Here is a 17,166-nt window from a genome sequence, read left to right as displayed (position 1 = left end):
TTCTTTCAGTTGCTTTAGATTCTGCTTCATTTTCACATTTCCTGTTTGTTTTGAACAAGATGGCGGTGTAGTACGAAGTTTCGGATGCATCAGCATTTCAGCTGGGGCCATACCACACTCTAATGGAGAGATCAGACTTACTGTCAGCAGCTTTTTTCAGAATTTGCTTGAGAATATACTCTCCTTTCTCAGCCGTACCGTTTGACTGAGCATATTCTGGACTAGAAGTGACATGCTTGAAGTCATATTGCACTGAAAACTCTTGCCACTCTTTGCTGCTGAAGCATGGGCCATTGTCACTGATGACAATCTTCTGTATGCCATGTCTTGCAAAAATGTATTTTGCATGTGTTATTACACACTTTGTAGACATACTTGTAAGGCCAATTCAGGGTCATTTGAGTAATAGTCAATCACCACTAGATGATTATTGCCTTTGAGATGGAAGAGATCCATTCCAACCTTCTCCCAGGGTGATGTTGGTAAGTCCAGTATTATCATCGGCTCTTTGGTTTGCTTATTTCTGAATTTTTGACATGTATCACACTGTCTCACCAGATTTTCAATGTCTTTGTTAATTCCAGGCCAAAAGACTCTTTTGTGTCTCTCGCTCTCCTCTTGCATTTTTCTATGCCAAGATGACCTTCATGAATTCTGTGCAGTATGTCTTGTCTCAAGTTATGCAGAATGATGATTCTATTTTGTTTCAGAAGAATTGCATCTACAACACTAAGATCACCTCTGATGTCATATTATTTTGGGGAAGAACCCGTCGGTCATCCATTCTGCATGTTGTAAATGACAGCTTAAAACTCAGTGTCTTTGCTGGTTTCCTCTGCTATTTGCTTTGACTTTGCATCTGACACAGGAAACGCAGTCGCACCATGTTCACATGAATCTCAACATCTCCTTCTGTTAAAGTATTTTCCAGGCGTAAACACCAGATTGAGATCGTACCTCTTTCATCATCGATCGTTGAATCCTTGGTGTCATCTCATTCAGATTCTTTTCATTATTACAACTAATGGACGATGATGTGTTTCTGCAGGGAAGGTGGGAAGACCATGTACATAGCTATGACATTTGTGTGTCAGTCCAGTCTCTGAGTATTGAGGAGTCTGATGGCTTGGGGAAAAAAACTGTTACACAGTCTGGCCGTGAGGGCCCGAATGCTTCGGTACCTCTTTCCAGACAGCAGGAGGGTGAAGAGTTTGTGTGAGGGGTGTGTGGGGTCATCCACAATGTTGCTTTGCAGATACAGCATTTTGTGTAAATGTATTTGATGGTGGGAAGAGAGACCCTGATGATCTTCTCAGCTGTCCTCACTATCCTCTGCAGGGCTTTGCGGTCCGAAACGGTGCAAGTCCCAAACCAGGCAGTGATGCAGCTGCTCAGGATGCTCTCAATAGTCCCTCTATAGAATGTAGTGAGGATGGGGGTTGGGAGATGTGCTTTCCTCAGCCTTCGAAGAAAGTAGAGACGCTGCTGGGCTTTCTTGGTGATAGAGCTGGTGTTGAGGGACCAGGTGAGGTTCTCTGACAGGTGAACAACAAGGAATTTGGTGCTATTGACGATCTCCACAGTGGAGTCGTCGATGTTCAGCAGAGAGCGGTCACTCTGTGCTCTCCTAAAGTCAAAAACCATATCTTTTGTTTTGTCCACATTCAGAGACTGGTTGTTGGCTCTACACAGGTCCTTTAGCCACTGCACCTCCTCTCTGTATGCCGACTCGTTTTTCTTGCTGATGAGACCCACATGATGATGTCATCAATGTAAGCTCTGACTCATTCAAGTCCTTCTATGATATTCTCCATCACTCTTTGAAAGATTTCTGATGCAGATACTATTCCAAATGGTAGTCTGAGGAAAGAATAACTACCAAATGGATGTTGAAGGTACGGTACTTTACACTGTCCACGTCCAGACGTATTTGCCAAAATCCTTGTGAGGCATCAAGCTTTGTGAAATATTTGGCACCTAATATTTCATTAATTTATATCTTCACATTTTGTTATTTGATAGTGCTAATGCTTTATGTTGGCATTCAGATCTTTTGGATCCATCCATACTCTTAAGTCTCCATTTTTTTCTTTACACACACCATGGAGTTCACCCAGTCCATTGGCTCTTCAATTCTTTTGGTAACTCCTAATGTGGTCATCCTATATAATTCTTTCTTTAGTCGATCCTTGAGAGGTGCTGGAACTTGACATGCAGGATGCATTACAGGTTGTGAATTTTCTTTCAGCTGAAACTTGTAAACATAAGGCAAGACACCAAAGCCTTTAAAAACATCTGCATAGCATTGGAATTTGTCTTTCACTATTACTTTTAGCTTGCACATGCTTTGAGAGTCAATGCTTTGTCCATTGCAGTCCCTGAAGTACTGACTTTTTTCTGATTTTCAGCTTTTCTGTCATTGTTTTAATGTCCGACATGCTGATCAAGTTTGCTTTTGCACCAGTATCTAACTTGAACGTAACCGGCCCCCCATTGATCTGTAGTGGTGCTACCCATTTGTCACTTTTGACAGCATCATCTTAACTGATAACTGTCCACTCTGGATGGTCTCAGATTCCAGTGTGTTTTCACAGGTTACCATGCCAACAAAAAATGTATCACTCTGGTCAGTTTCATCTATCATCTGGACAGATCGCTCTTTTTGTATCTATTTTCCTTTAGAAAAACATTGTTTGGCAAAATGATTTTTACCATTACACTTTGCACACTGTTTTCCAAAAGCTGGACACTGCTTAGGCTGATGTTCGGTACCACAACGTTTGCAACTATAAACGTCATCCTTCTGTTTTACAGCTCTGGGCATGCGTCGCTTTCCTTTGAAGGATACTGCAACGATTGTGGCATCTGTACTTGCAGACATGCTCTTTGGCCACATCTCACCAAAGGTTTTAACATGCATTTGGCCAAACTAACTGACTTGACAGATTTGAATTGACTCTTGCAAAGTAAGCTCTCTTTCTCTTAATAAACGTTGTCTGACTTTTGCATCACAAATGGCAAAAACAGTCTGATCCCTTATCATTGAATCATTTAGCTGGTCAAAATTGCATGTCTTCGCATTGAGTCTCAGGTCAGTAAGGAAGCTATCAAATATCTCATGCAGCTGCTGCATGCACGAACGGAAAACATATCTTTCATAAGTTTCATTCTTTTTAGTCGAGCAGTGAGAAGTGAATTTGGCTTGTACATCATCAAGCGTGTTTCTATTTTCGTTCTCATCAATGAAGAAGGTATTATATACACTTCAATATGCTGTGGACCAGCAATCGTCAGTAGTGAAGCAACCTCATGTGCTTCTGGTGTCGTGTCCATCCCAATGGCTGCCATGTATAGTTTTGCCAGTTGCTCCCTGAAAATGCGTCAATTTCTGTCAACATTTCCCTGAGCTTCAAATTCACTGGTGGTTTCAAGGTATCCATCATATCACTTTCACAAGCTGTTATCTTTCACTCCTGGTACCATGTTTTGTTCAGTGTTTCAAATGAAATACTTCTCATGCAATCTCAACATCTGTTTATTCATTCTTAACACTTCTGCCTGTGTTGTTATTCTTTGTTACTCCTTGCATAGTATCCATCACATAACACTAAACACAGTGACATCTAGTGGCTTTCTTGAGTAACAGGCACAATCAATGAATATCATTACAGTGTCCATGTGCAATAAGTGTTTAAAATGTATGTTAAAGGTTTTGTGGTATTGTCTAATAAATCAAATGATAACTTATTTTTCAGGGGTTTATAGTGATGATGATTGGGGTGTGAGTTACAGCTCTAAATACATCTGTGCACTAAAGGGGTCATCAGTGATAATGTCCTGCACTTATAAATACCCTCCTGGATATAAGATCCTGAAAGTGTTCTGGACCAAAACTGATGTTAGAAATGAATATAATGAGTTTCCAGATCTGAATACTGACCCTGAATACAGTCAGAGGATTCAGTATCTGGGAGATAAACAGCAGAACTGCACCATCAGACTGAATGATGTGACACAGAAGGATTCACACAAGTACTATTTCAGATTCATTACTGATAAACCTGATGGAAGATGGATTGGTAAACCTGGAGTGACTCTTGATATCACAGGTAACATTTTCCACAATTCAGTGTTGATTGTTTTTATTTGGGTTTATGATCTCCATTTAAGATCAATTATATTCTGGGAAAGAAATCTTCATCCACAATATATCCAGATGTCAAGTGTTGTTGTTGTCAGATCTTCATGTGGAGTCTCCTGAGAGCGTGACAGAGGGAGATACAGTCAGTCTGACATGTAAAAGCACCTGTAATCTGTCTGACAGAACAACATTCATCTGGTGGAAAAACACACAGTCATTAACTGAGAGAAACAATAAACTCCTCCTGCAGTCAGTCAGAAGAGAGGATGCAGGCAGATATAGCTGTGCTGTACACGGACACAATCTCACATCACCTCATGTTTATCTCAATGTTAAATGTAAGTACATATACAGAGTTCAAGACTACATGTGTCTGTTCCACAATCAAGTGAGTTTCTCCAGAGTCAGCATTTTAAGACATCATAGACACTCACCCGACACAAAGGCTGTTCAACACCCTGCCTCCTAAAATATCTCGTTTTGGACAAATTGTAAAATATCATCGTATGAATCCTTCCCTGTGTAGACAATCCAAGAATTCACTGTGATGAGCTCGGAGGAAAAATAAATCCAAAGATACGGACGTAGCAAGAACATTTTCTATTAAAAATATACTTATAAAATCAGTTCAATACTGGACAGTTTCGATAAAACTGTTTAAATTAACAGAAAACTGAATATTTCACCTGTAAATGTGTGTTATGTATATTTGTGCTGATTAGAGAATCGTGTTGTTCTTCTCATCGTTGCGCTGTCTCTAACGAGACTTCATTTCAGTTCGGATGCTGCTATAGAATACAGTGAGGAAGATCACTAGATTGTGGAAAACATTTCTCTGGTCAATGGTGAGAAAATTTCAAGTGTATTATTGGAGAATCTGAAAAACTTAAATGAAAACTCATGAATGTAAATCTGTTTTTCAGGTGTCTCTAAATACACAGACCATTTCTAAAACTGAGAATAAAATAAGCAAATCAATATACTGTAAAAACTTCAACTTGAAGACTATCAGTAATAGACTGAAACATTTCAATTATTTCACTTGTAGATTCTCCAAAGAATGTCTCAGTGTCCATGAGTGGATCTGGTGAAATAGTTTTGGGTGATTCAGTGAATCTGACCTGCAGCAGTGATTCAAACCCACCTGTTCTGAACTACACCTGGTTTAAGGAGAATGAAAGTTCATCTGTTGGATCGGGACAGAGTTACAGTGCACTACAGAGTGGATTCTTCTACTGTGTGGCTCAGAATCAACATGGATCTCAGAGATCAGCTGCTGTATCAGTGACAGGTAAAGATTTGATTCATACTAGATCACACCTGTTTCTTCTTCCCAATCCTGTAAAATTATTCTAAAACGCCTAATCAAGGCATACCCAAAGTAAATTTAAAGCTGTTCTTGAACATTTTGGAGTACATACATGGTTGTGGTCACTCTTGAAAGGTGACACTCTGAAGTTTATTCCCCAGCATTCAGAATTAGTGTAAGTGCTACTGATTTTGAGTAAAAGAAGTTTGAACACATTGAAATAGAAGTTTGTTTTTCCGCCTGAATTTTGTTTTGCATACAGATGCCTGCAGATGACTATAACTTGTAGCTATTAGCTTGAAAACACAATGGGATCACAGCATGAAGCCTTACCTTGTCCAAGTTCAAATTTAATAACAATACCACAAAACACACTTGTTTTTCTAAGGGTACACCCAGGCATTTTACGAAAGTACCTTTTGGATACCCCAAAAGGACCTTTGGTAACCATGGCCATATACATAGGATAAAAAGGCTACTACTTTTGAACGCTTCAACGTACAGTCATAATTTTGGGCTCTAATGAAAGATGAAACTTAGATATTCCAGATCCACTATTAGTTTTGCTGACACAGAGTAACTGAAGCATAAACACATTAAAGTGCTTTTCCCTTCTTGAAACTAAACGTTGTGCATATAAAAGAGTCAAAACTAGTGCTATGGTGGAAAATGTGTTTATATAAAAAATACACATCAAACTATTTACATACATTTTTACACAAAGTATTTAAAAAGCTAGACAAAACTTTTCCATCTTTTCTGTATTCTACCTTTTTACAGCTTACTTCCTCACATCTCAGCAATTTACACAATGAAACAAAGAGACACACACACACACACACACACACACACACACACACACACACACACACACACCTCCCCCCAAAGGACAGCAGTGAGAAACCAAGACACACACAAACACAACTTTTATTCTTTTATTCAACGTGTATATATCGTTTTTCTTTTAGAGTATGTAAATATGTATATTTACTGTAAATACTGTATACTTTGGCAAAAACATCTTTTGGCAAAACATACAGTCAGGTCCATAAATATTGGGACATCGACACAATTCTAATCTTTTTGGCTCTATACACCACCACAATGGATTTGAAATGAAACGAACAAGATGTGCTTTAACTGCAGACTTTCAGCTTTAATTTGAGGGTATTTACATCCAAATCAGGTGAACGGTGTAGGAATTACAACAGTTTGTATATGTGCCTCCCACTTTTTAACAGACCAAAAGTAATGGGACAGATTAACAATCATAAATCAAACTTTCACTTTTTAATACTTGGTTGCAAATCCTTTGCAGTCAATTACAGCCTGAAGTCTGGAACGCATAGACATCACCAGACGCTGGGTTTCATCCCTGGTGATGCTCTGCCAGGCCTCTACTCCAACTGTCTTCAGTTCCTGCTTGTTCTTGGGGCATTTTCCCTTCAGTTTTGTCTTCAGCAAGTGAAATGCATGCTCAATCGGATTCAGGTCAGGTGATTGACTTGGCCATTGCATAACATTCCACTTCTTTCCCTTAAAAAACTCTTTGGTTGCTTTCGCAGTATGCTTCGGTTCATTGTCCATCTGTACTGTGAAGCGCCGTCCAATGAGTTCTGAAGCATTTGGCTGAATATGAGCAGATAATATTGCCTGAAACACTTCAGAATTCATCCTGCTGCTTTTGTCAGCAGTCACATCATCAATAAATACTAGAACCAGTTCCATTAGAACTGGTTCCGTTGGCAGCCATACATGCCCACGCCATGACACTACCACCACCATGCTTCACTGATGAGGTGGTATGCTTTGGATCATGAGCAGTTCCTTTCCTTCTCCATACTCTTCTCTTCCCATCACTCTGGTACAAGTTGATCTTTGTCTCATCTGTCCATAGGATGTTGTTCCAGAACTGTGAAGGCTTTTTTAGATGTCGTTTGGCAAACTCTAATCTGGCCTTCCTGTTTTTGAGGCTCACCAATGGTTTACATCTTGTGGTGAACCCTCTGTATTCACTCTGGTGAAGTCTTCTCTTGATTGTTGGCTTTGACACACATACACCTCCTGGAGACTGTTCTTGATCTGGCCAACTGTTGTGAAGGGTGTTTTCTTCACCAGGGAAAGAATTCTTCGCTCATCCACCACAGTTGTTTTCAGTGGTCTTCCGGGTCTTTTGGTGTTGCTGAGCTCACCGGTGCGTTCTTTCTTTTTAAGAATGTTCCAAACAGTTGATTTGGCCACACCTAATGTTTTTGCTATCTCTCTGATGGGTTTGATTAGATTTTTCAGCCTAATGATGGCTTGCTTCACTGATAGTGACAGCTCTTTGGATCTCATATTGAGAGTTGACAGCAACAGATTCCAAATGTAAATAGCACACTTGAAATGAACTCTGGACCTTTTATCTGCTCCTTGTAAATGGGATAATGAGGGAATAACACACATGGAACAGCTGAGCAGCCAATTGTCCCATTACTTTTGGTCCCTTAAAAGTGGGAGGCACATATACAAACTGTTGTAATTCCTACACCGTTCACCTGATTTGGATGTAAATACCCTCAAATTAAAGCTGAAAGTCTGCAGTTAAAGCACATCTTGTTTGTTTCAAATTTCAAATCCATTGTGGTGGTGTATAGAGCCAAAAAGATTAGAATTGTGTCGATGTGCCAATATTTATGGACCTGACTGTATATATATCTCATGCCAATAGATCTAGATCTGAAACAAACAACGATCTAAAACCTCACACATGCACAAACAAATATAAACAACTCCCGCAAGCAGTTCAAGACTCTCACTGGGGTAGTAACACACGACGAAAGGTAATTACAAAATGTGTATTCATTATTCAAACTAAAGCTTATTTATGTGGAATATACAGTAATATATGTTGTAAAAAAAAACACTTACGTCCAGAGTAATGTCTCCTCCCTCCATAAACATTTCCTCTGCCTTAGAATCACCATATGACAAATCATCCGTATTTTGTTCAGAAATTTAATCTCCAGACTTATCATTTTCACACCGAATGCATTCTTCTATCACATCCTGGAGCGAAAATCTTGTTTTCCTGGTCCGTTTCACCATATTTCAATCTCCAAAAGTGTAAACAGTTCCAAAATTACACTATTATGCTTTTACGCACAAATCACCTCATGCTAGCAAGTAAACATTATGCACACACTTTTTAGAAACATTCTTGATACTTCATACTAAAGCCAAATATCATTGTTTTCAGAATTTCATTGGCTATACGATGCGCCAGTCATCATCACACTTGGCTGTAATTGGCTTGATCTTTAGACAAAGGAAAGGGGGGAGGCACTTACATTTGACACAGACTGTGGTTGGCTATTGAAGGCTTTGGATAGGACATGGAAGCTCCTATTGGGTCAAATGAGGTGTCAATCAAAAGGTCAGAGTGTGGCATCCAGTTTGATACCGGTACAGGAAAAGTTTACATCTGAACTGAAGTTATGACAGAGAATATGTGAAAGATTAGGCACTGCAGCAGGGTGCTTTTAAATTATGCAACAAGGGTCTGTGGGTATTTATAGATGTAATAATGTGATTTGGACTAAACATTTTACTTGATTTGATCGTTTGGACATTTGACAATGTAACAACACCGTTTTTGTCAGGAAGTTATTGATCAGTGGACTACTATGAGGCTTCATAGGTGAGTTGCCTAAATTTTGTTATTGTTTGTTTGTTGGTTGGTGGTCTGACAAAGATATAGATTGTACCTGCTGTTGTGATTGTATCTTAAACTGGTTTATATCAATAGAAAATCAAGAAATGGAGCTTTCCAAAGATATGAGGCATGTGTATCTAGATATGAGGCATGTGCCTACATCGCATAGTTTTTTTTTGGTAACATTTACAGGCCCGCCAGTGGGTTGTTGAATGCAAACTATATAACTTCACATCTCTCTTCAGTTTGAGAATTCATCTTCATGTTCTTCCTCTTTCAGTCCGATATAGATCTGGTTGGCATGTAGTGTTGGGGATCATGATGGGATGTGGAGGATTATTCATCATCATCATCATCATCATTTTGTTTAAAATGTATAAGTATTATATTAGTTTGTTTCTTTGAAAACAGCATTTTTGACATTTCCTGTTATTTTATTCCAGTGCACTTATGCAGTTTATGTCTGTTCTTAACAGGAAAAAGCGTGCAGGTGTTAAAAATGAAAACCTCTCAGGAAATCAGGTAAAAATAATAATAATAAAAAAACTCACTTTACAACATCAGGAATGAAGTCATCTCTGTTTCATATTATGTGTTACACAATTCCACAAAACATATCTCCAATTATTATAACCTATTATTACCTTCTTTTTACCACAACTTAAATATTGAAGTCTCTCTTTAGACCAGTGGTTCTCAAACTGTATGTGGATCTCTTGATGTGATTTCAGGATCAGATCTATTGTGATGTGATAGAGAGAGTTTCTGTCCATGATGCTCCTCTTTCTGAAAGTGAAACATCGGATCAAAATGATTCTCAGTACGCCAGTATTAAACCCAAGAGACTCAGAGGAAATCTGACCGCTGGAAAAGCTCCTGAATACACTGCAGAGATTGAGTATGCAACGGTCCAACATCACAAACACAAAGAGAAGAAAAGAACAGAAGAACATGAAACCCAGAATGACAGGTGAGAAGAATCAAGTTAAACACACACGTGATTATCTGTGTTTTAATTCATTTCTCTCATGTTGTGTTTTGATATTTTAGGAGATCAGATATGCAGACTGTTGAAGAGGACTCAGTGATCTACAGCAGTGTTAAATGATCAATAATGATCCATAGAGTTTATTCATTCTCTGCTTGTAGAATATCTACTAGCAACATATTCAATAACCTATATTAAATCTGATTTATTCTCTTTTTGTCTTTTAGCATGATGGTCAATGTATGCTGGACTAATGTAGGCCCTAAAGTGTGTTTCACCATTTGCTTTATTTGCTAAATGTTTAAAGTTTGGCTATTAAAATTTGTCTCCGATTTCTATTTGTTTATTTTAATCTGATTTTAATAAACAGTACTTTGGTTTAAAAAAAATTCAAGTATTTTTAGTCCTCCACTCAGGGTGTGAATCTGGGAAATTGAAATCACAGATGTTAGCTAAATAAAATAGGGTTATTAACTCTTAGAAATGTACAGCTGTGGCCAAAATTATTGGTAGTGACATAAATGTTGTGCTTTGTAAAGTTTTCTGCTTCAGTATTTGTAGATCATTTTTTTTCACATGTTTCTATGGTATACTGGAAAACAATGATAAACATTTCATGAGTTTTGAAGGCTTTTATTGGCAAAAACATTCAATATATGCAAAGAGTCAATATATACAGTGTTGCCCCTTGTTCTTCATCACCTCTGCAATTCACTCTGGCATGCTGGATATCATCTTCTGGGCCAAATCCTGAATGATGGTCCATTCTTCCCTTATTAGTGCTCGGAGTTGATCACAATTTGTGGGCTTCTGCTTGTCCACTCGCCTTTTGAGGACAGACCATATGTTCTCTATGGGCTTCAGATCCGGGGAGTTTTCTGGCCACGGATCCAAAATTTCAATGCAGTGATCTCCGAGCCACTTCATTATCAATCTTGCCTTGTGACATGGTGCTCCATCATGCAGGATGATTTTATGAAATTATATTTTGAGATGAACTAGTCTATAAAATTGGCTGGGTTAAAAATAACTCAATTAGCAACCCAGTGGTGGTTAAGGTTGGACAGACCACATGTTGGAGTCTACCATATTTCACACCCATCTCCGCCCCCCTCCCATTTTGTTATTTCTCCTGGGAAACTCCCGTAATTTGTATGCCCCAAACCTCATTATATGAATAATCACATCAATATATTATTCCAATATATTATTCCAAGGATAGAAGTGTCAAAACTTACTAAATTCAGCCCATTTCTAATAAAGTTGTCTGTACTGTTGAACTGAGCACAAACATCAACATGCAACCGCTTGAATTAATCGTTGATACTTGATCATCTGTGTTATTGCTGTCAGAGGATTTGAACCAAATATGCTTCTATGACTTGCCTCTGCTACACAGTAATGTTCACCCTGGGATAGGTAAGGTGCTTCCCATTTCTTTGCTGCCGATTTGGAGCTCAAACCTTTTGGAGCAATATCTACAGCTATACCCTTCTCAAGACAAAAACCTGCATGGCCGAGAGACTGTCACATAAGTACTCACCCTAACCTTGAGAGAACACAGCAGTTTTGAAAATGTGATGCTGTATTCAATTTATGGGCCTTAATTAAAAATAAAATGCATTAAGCCTTTTGTGTCCTGTTATAGGAGGCTCAGAAAAATGCTAACATGTACTTTGATATAGTGATTTTATTTTTGTTTCCTTATAGTATTATAGTACTAGTGCTTTCATTACGAGAAGGGAAATGTGTTCTGTGCACTGTTTGTCATTGACGGTCTACACAGTCCAGACGGTAGAGGGCAGCAGTGCTTCAGTGCTGGATGTAATCTTGAGTTAACGATGAAGAAGTCGGTTGTACACCTGGTAAGAAGAAATAAAGATTAAGTTAGAAATGATGCTCGGTGTCTGCGTGATTCACAGTTGGGTTAAACTAACCAAGAAAAGTCTGGGTTGCACATTTTAAACCAACCATTTATCCCAATATGACATAAGGCTGGGCGAATTTTACCTCATAAATGGTTGTTTTCATTATTCTTTCAACAAAATCAGTGTATTTCGATTTGGCTGCAAGACAAAAAAAAAAAAAAGAAATAATTTGTTTGGCTATATTAATTGTAATATTTCAAAAAAACAAAAACAATTTAGATGCAATTATTTTTATTGGATGACAAGTCAGCATATAAAAGCTTTGCCAAATTCCTTAAAATCCATATAAATCCAAGTAATAATACAGTCATAAAACATTTGAGGGAAAAACAGTTATAAAACATTTCAGGAGATCACAGAAGCAATAGGAACAGCCTCAGTGCACTCGCATCTGTGGGAAGAAAGTCGTGTATCAGTATGACTATCTGATCTAGTTTAATATATATCAACCAATGCTAATATTCATGTATGCAAAGTGATGTCATAGAAGAACAAAGCTTTACCTTTTGTCATCTCTCTGTTGGACATTGAAGTTTCACATGTCAGCGAGTGAGGCTGACAATAGCTGTGACACAACGCGAGCAAACTCGATCTCTGCCATCATCACTGCAGCCGTTAAAGGGCTAGTTCACCCAAAACTGAAATTCCCTCATCAATTATTCACCTTCATGCCCTCCTAGATGAGTAGGACTTTCTTTCATCTGCTGAACTAAAATAAAGATTTTTAGAAGAATTTCTCAGCTCTTTGGTCCTTACAACGCAAGTGAATGGGTGGGAAAATTTTGAAACTCCAAAAAAATCACATAAGTCATCTGTGGCGGAACGACCCGCCCCTCCCTTTCGTCCACATCGCCTCGCCTCGAGTTTGTGCGGCGGCCATTGGGCCCTGCTCACACCTGGGTCATTCCATGGACCCTTCCCCAGTCCTCACGGATCCCCGTTTCACCCCAAGGATGCCAGATTCCCCTTTATTTTGAACACCATTCCCCCAAACACTACTTATTCCCCTTTAAGATATTTTATGTTTACTGTTATTTTCAATAAACGCCTCTCCGAGGCTCGACACCACACCTGCTGTGTCTGTCTCTTGTTCACCCTGCCACAGAAAGTCCTGCTATATGATATTTACAAATAAGCAAAACATTGATTTTGAGTTTTACACTATATGAAAGCCAATGGAGAGGGTGTCTGAGTTTGGGCTATGGCTGATAAATACACATGGAAAGTGCATATTAAACTTATAGATTCAAAATGCAAGAAAGTAATACATTCACTCAGAGCAGTGGCTGGATATGATTGGGGGCTGATAAGCAGTCACTAATTGATATATACAGAGCTATTATGAGATCAATTATGGTTATGGATGTATAGTCTATGGAGCAGCAGCTAAAACAATACTATGAAACACAGAGATTACAGTATAGAGCTCTACTGCTCAGTATTGGTACCATAACTCAACCCCCATTAATGCTGTTCTAATAGAAGCAGGTGAAACACCATTGGAGCTCAGAAGAGAAAAGTATCACTTACATACTAGATTAGTTTAAAAGGATGTGGAGAGGAAAACCCCACAAAAATAATAATTCAGAACTGCTGGAAATATGACACATTTAAGAGAAGTGGATTTGGATGGACATTGAAATCAAAATAATAAGACTCACACTAGATCACTCAGGATTAAATAGTACGTTGGCTGTTCTAGGGAGAAGAATTAGGAATAAGTGGGATAACTGTGGAGATGAAGAATATGTAGATCATGTCATCATGCATTGTTCCATATATGAATCTGACAGATGAAACATTACATGACAAAGAGAAACAGGATGGAGTGGGATATAAAAGGGGTATATGGAACAGAAGGGGAGGAAGAAGGGGTAATGTTTACCTTTTTAAAATGCACTAGATAGAATAATACAACAGGAGCTAAGTGATATGGTGATACAAACTCTTGTACTCTTGTACAAACTCTTAAACTTTGTTTACGATGAGCCAAAAAATGAAGAGAAGAAGACAGCAGTGGATGAAGCACACCTGATGTTAATAATGCTTCATCACAGCTGTCTTTAAAACGCAGAGCGCAACTCTTCTCTTTAATCTTGACCCTGTACTGGCAATTGGCTGCTCTGATAGTTTTGCGTAGGGCATAACTGGCTTGTTTATGCACCTCCACGTTCCCGGAATTAAAAGCGGAAGTCTGTGCATTAAGTGCGGCTCACATGACTCCACATGCCGAAGTGTCCTTGGGCAAGACACTGAACCCCAAGTTGCTCCCAATGGGAGGCTAGTGCCTTGCATGGCAGCTCTGCTGTCATTGGTGTGTTAGTGTGTGTGTGAATGAGTCACACTGTAAAGCGCTTTGAAAACCGCTAAGGTTAAAAAAGCGCTATATAAAGTGCAGACCATTTATTGTGTATAGACCTCTTTTTAAGAAATCTCAACTGAGTTCCTATCCCCACTTTCAACCGATTGGCAATAATATGTGTGAACATTTTATAATTGATATTAAGCAAAAGTTATTGGCCTCAGATTATCAATATATTGTTTATCTTTACCAGATTTCAGTAAGAGAATTATGATACCCAGTTTCATAAATGCCATTAAATTATTGTTTAGAATACACTCCTTTAGGGCACTGTATGACATTTATTTTATATCTTCACAAAAAAATGTATAACAATTTGAAGTTAAGCAATCCTGACCAGGGGCACAACCTGCTGACATTTGCGATATAGCTGTTAGAATCAAACATTTCTATAAATACCACATCAACTTGAGAAATATATTGTTTTATACTTTCAATAAATGGTAATGAGTCATCAGCTGAGAAAGACGAGGAGTTTAATTTTGAATAGACATTGAGATGAATTTCTTTAGAAATTCATCTCAATGTCTGAGTATTCTCTATTATTAACCATCAAAACAAGTATTTTATTTTTCTTGTGTCTCCTCCTTTAAAGTCCAAAAACACAAGACATATTATTTTCCACTTATTCAATCCATTTAGCTCTGGATGGGACATAAGCTCCTTGTGACCTCTGGATGAATTAATGATCTAATCTGGTTTGTAAACTCAACAGCTTTACTTTGATTTCCTCTGACATCTCAGTTTTCCTACAACATTCATTCATTTCTTGAATAAAGTTACTGACCTTATATTTAAAATATTCCCATTTCCTGCAGTGAGTATCTAATATTACTTTTAATTTCTACCACTAAGGACTTTATGTTCTTCAACCTTCAACAAATCAGCATTGAACTTCAAATATATATATATTGCTTTTAATTTCTGGATTCAAAGTAAATTCAATTACACAATGGTCTGTTAAGGGAGCAGCAGATATTGAAACATTTATAACCAGATTTGTGATTTCAGATGAAACCAGCCAAAGGTCTAATTTGGACCTTGATCTCCCATTGGGTTGAATCCAAAAAATGTGTCTGCTATGACGGTTTGTATATCTCCAAATATCAATAAAAGAGTTGATGTTTATGAATTCCTCCAGCACAGTATTATAATGGAAATAATTATGAATAGAAGAATATCTAACCATTCATCCGGAGACCTATTGAAATCTCCCTCCGTTACAGTAAATCCTATACCAAAAGTTTGTTTATATTCAGCAATAATTTCTGTAAGAGTTCCAAGTAAAATATTCTTTTGAACAATATTATAATAACCATAAATATTTATCAAAATGGCAAATAACCCCTCTAAATTAACTTCCACAACCATCCAATGACCATCCTTATCGATTTTAAATGTTTCTACCTCCCCAGGATATCAATGAAAACATATGGCCACATGCCTAGAACGATTGCTGCCGTGAGAAAAAATAATTTAGTCTCCCCATTGGTTTCTCCAATGTAATGTCAACTTCACATGAATGAGTCTCTTGCCCAAAAATGCTGTGTGCTTTAAACCCTTTACAAAATAAAAAAGTGGCCTTGCGCTTTGTATTATCCTAAAGATAAAAAGAAATCTCCGACTATAGAGAGAACATATAAAAAAGGGAATAACAATTTACTCACATGAGACTTTATGAACAAGTAAAAGAACCAATCTTTTTAAGTGAATGCTAAACATTAAAGTTCGTCTGAAAAATGTTTTCCATCCCCAATGTAGATCCGTATTGTTTTGGTTGGCACTACATCATCTATGCACTTCCTGATTAAACACATTACAGTATCAGCGTGGACCTCAATGTCGTCATCTGAGGCGGAACTGAACATCTCCCAGTCCACGCAGAATCTGATTGGTCTGTCCAGAACTGGATCGTTCAAATGGTAGGTGCTTCCTGTTTCAGTTTCAGTTTCTGGGCAAAAGGATAGTGGAGGTGTTGATACGTGCCGGGACGCACGTATCATAAGTTTCTCCATATAGGCTATTGCCATTACTCCTTCAAAATGCTTATTTAAACGGATTATCTAGTTTGTTCAAGTGCTGAAGTCATTGGAAGGCTCAAACAAATTTTTACAAATTTAAATGTAACTTGAGTTGAAAACTTTAAAACAGGAAACCAAACTGAGTCAGTGGTAGAAGAGGTATAACAATGCTGAAATGAGCGGCACAAATGAAAACGCAAGAAAGGTCTTCAGAAACTTGTTGACCACTCAAACCCTGCAGAAGCTAACAAGCTCAAACGTGTGAGTAGTAAAGAGCGTCTTGCAGAAGAACTGGATTTTGGTGAGCCATTTACACCTCTCGGTCTCTCCTCCGGGACATCGGTTAATAGTCCAGCGTTAAAGAAATCTAAAGCTGATGTCTCGTTACATGAGCTTCAAGAGAACATCATCACAGCCCTCAACAAGAGAACAGACTCCCCTGAAGAAATTATCAAAACAAATTCAAACACCACTGAAGAGCTGGAATCATCCCTCCTTTTTGTCAATGCAGAAATTGTTGAATTACGAAGTGTAAAGGTGAACTAACAGTCAAAGTTGTGGAACAAGCAAGTGCTATAGCTCAGTTGGGAAATACAATCGTAGAAACAGAGCGCTACAAATGGAGGTGGCAATGGGGACTCTAAAGGTCATTGGATAGTACTACTGATTGATATAAATGATTGTAAGTTCATGACTGTTAATGTTTAGAGGTCGACCGATATG

The 17,166-nt window shown here is 38.2% G+C and overlaps 1 protein-coding gene across 1 annotated transcript in view; it reads left to right on the top strand.

The window, feature by feature from the left end:
* LOC127652014 (B-cell receptor CD22-like) overlaps positions 1-17,166 on the top strand; it is a 56,529-nt gene that overhangs the window by 21,082 nt on the left and 18,281 nt on the right. The window contains exons 3-11 of the mRNA XM_052138078.1: positions 3,756-4,109; positions 4,240-4,479; positions 5,190-5,432; positions 9,425-9,518; positions 9,621-9,666; positions 9,876-10,114; positions 10,195-10,243; positions 10,360-10,366; positions 16,685-16,980. Coding sequence (XP_051994038.1) covers positions 3,756-4,109; positions 4,240-4,479; positions 5,190-5,432; positions 9,425-9,518; positions 9,621-9,666; positions 9,876-10,114; positions 10,195-10,243; positions 10,360-10,366; positions 16,685-16,980 — 1,568 coding nt within the window. The remainder of the gene's footprint in view (positions 1-3,755; positions 4,110-4,239; positions 4,480-5,189; positions 5,433-9,424; positions 9,519-9,620; positions 9,667-9,875; positions 10,115-10,194; positions 10,244-10,359; positions 10,367-16,684; positions 16,981-17,166) is intronic.

This window comes from Xyrauchen texanus, chromosome 11 (genome assembly GCF_025860055.1).
Source record: "Xyrauchen texanus isolate HMW12.3.18 chromosome 11, RBS_HiC_50CHRs, whole genome shotgun sequence".
In the NCBI taxonomy this organism is placed as follows: domain Eukaryota; kingdom Metazoa; phylum Chordata; class Actinopteri; order Cypriniformes; family Catostomidae; genus Xyrauchen; species Xyrauchen texanus.
Note: the sequence above shows the minus strand (reverse complement) of the source record. Positions and strands in the feature narration are given on the sequence as shown.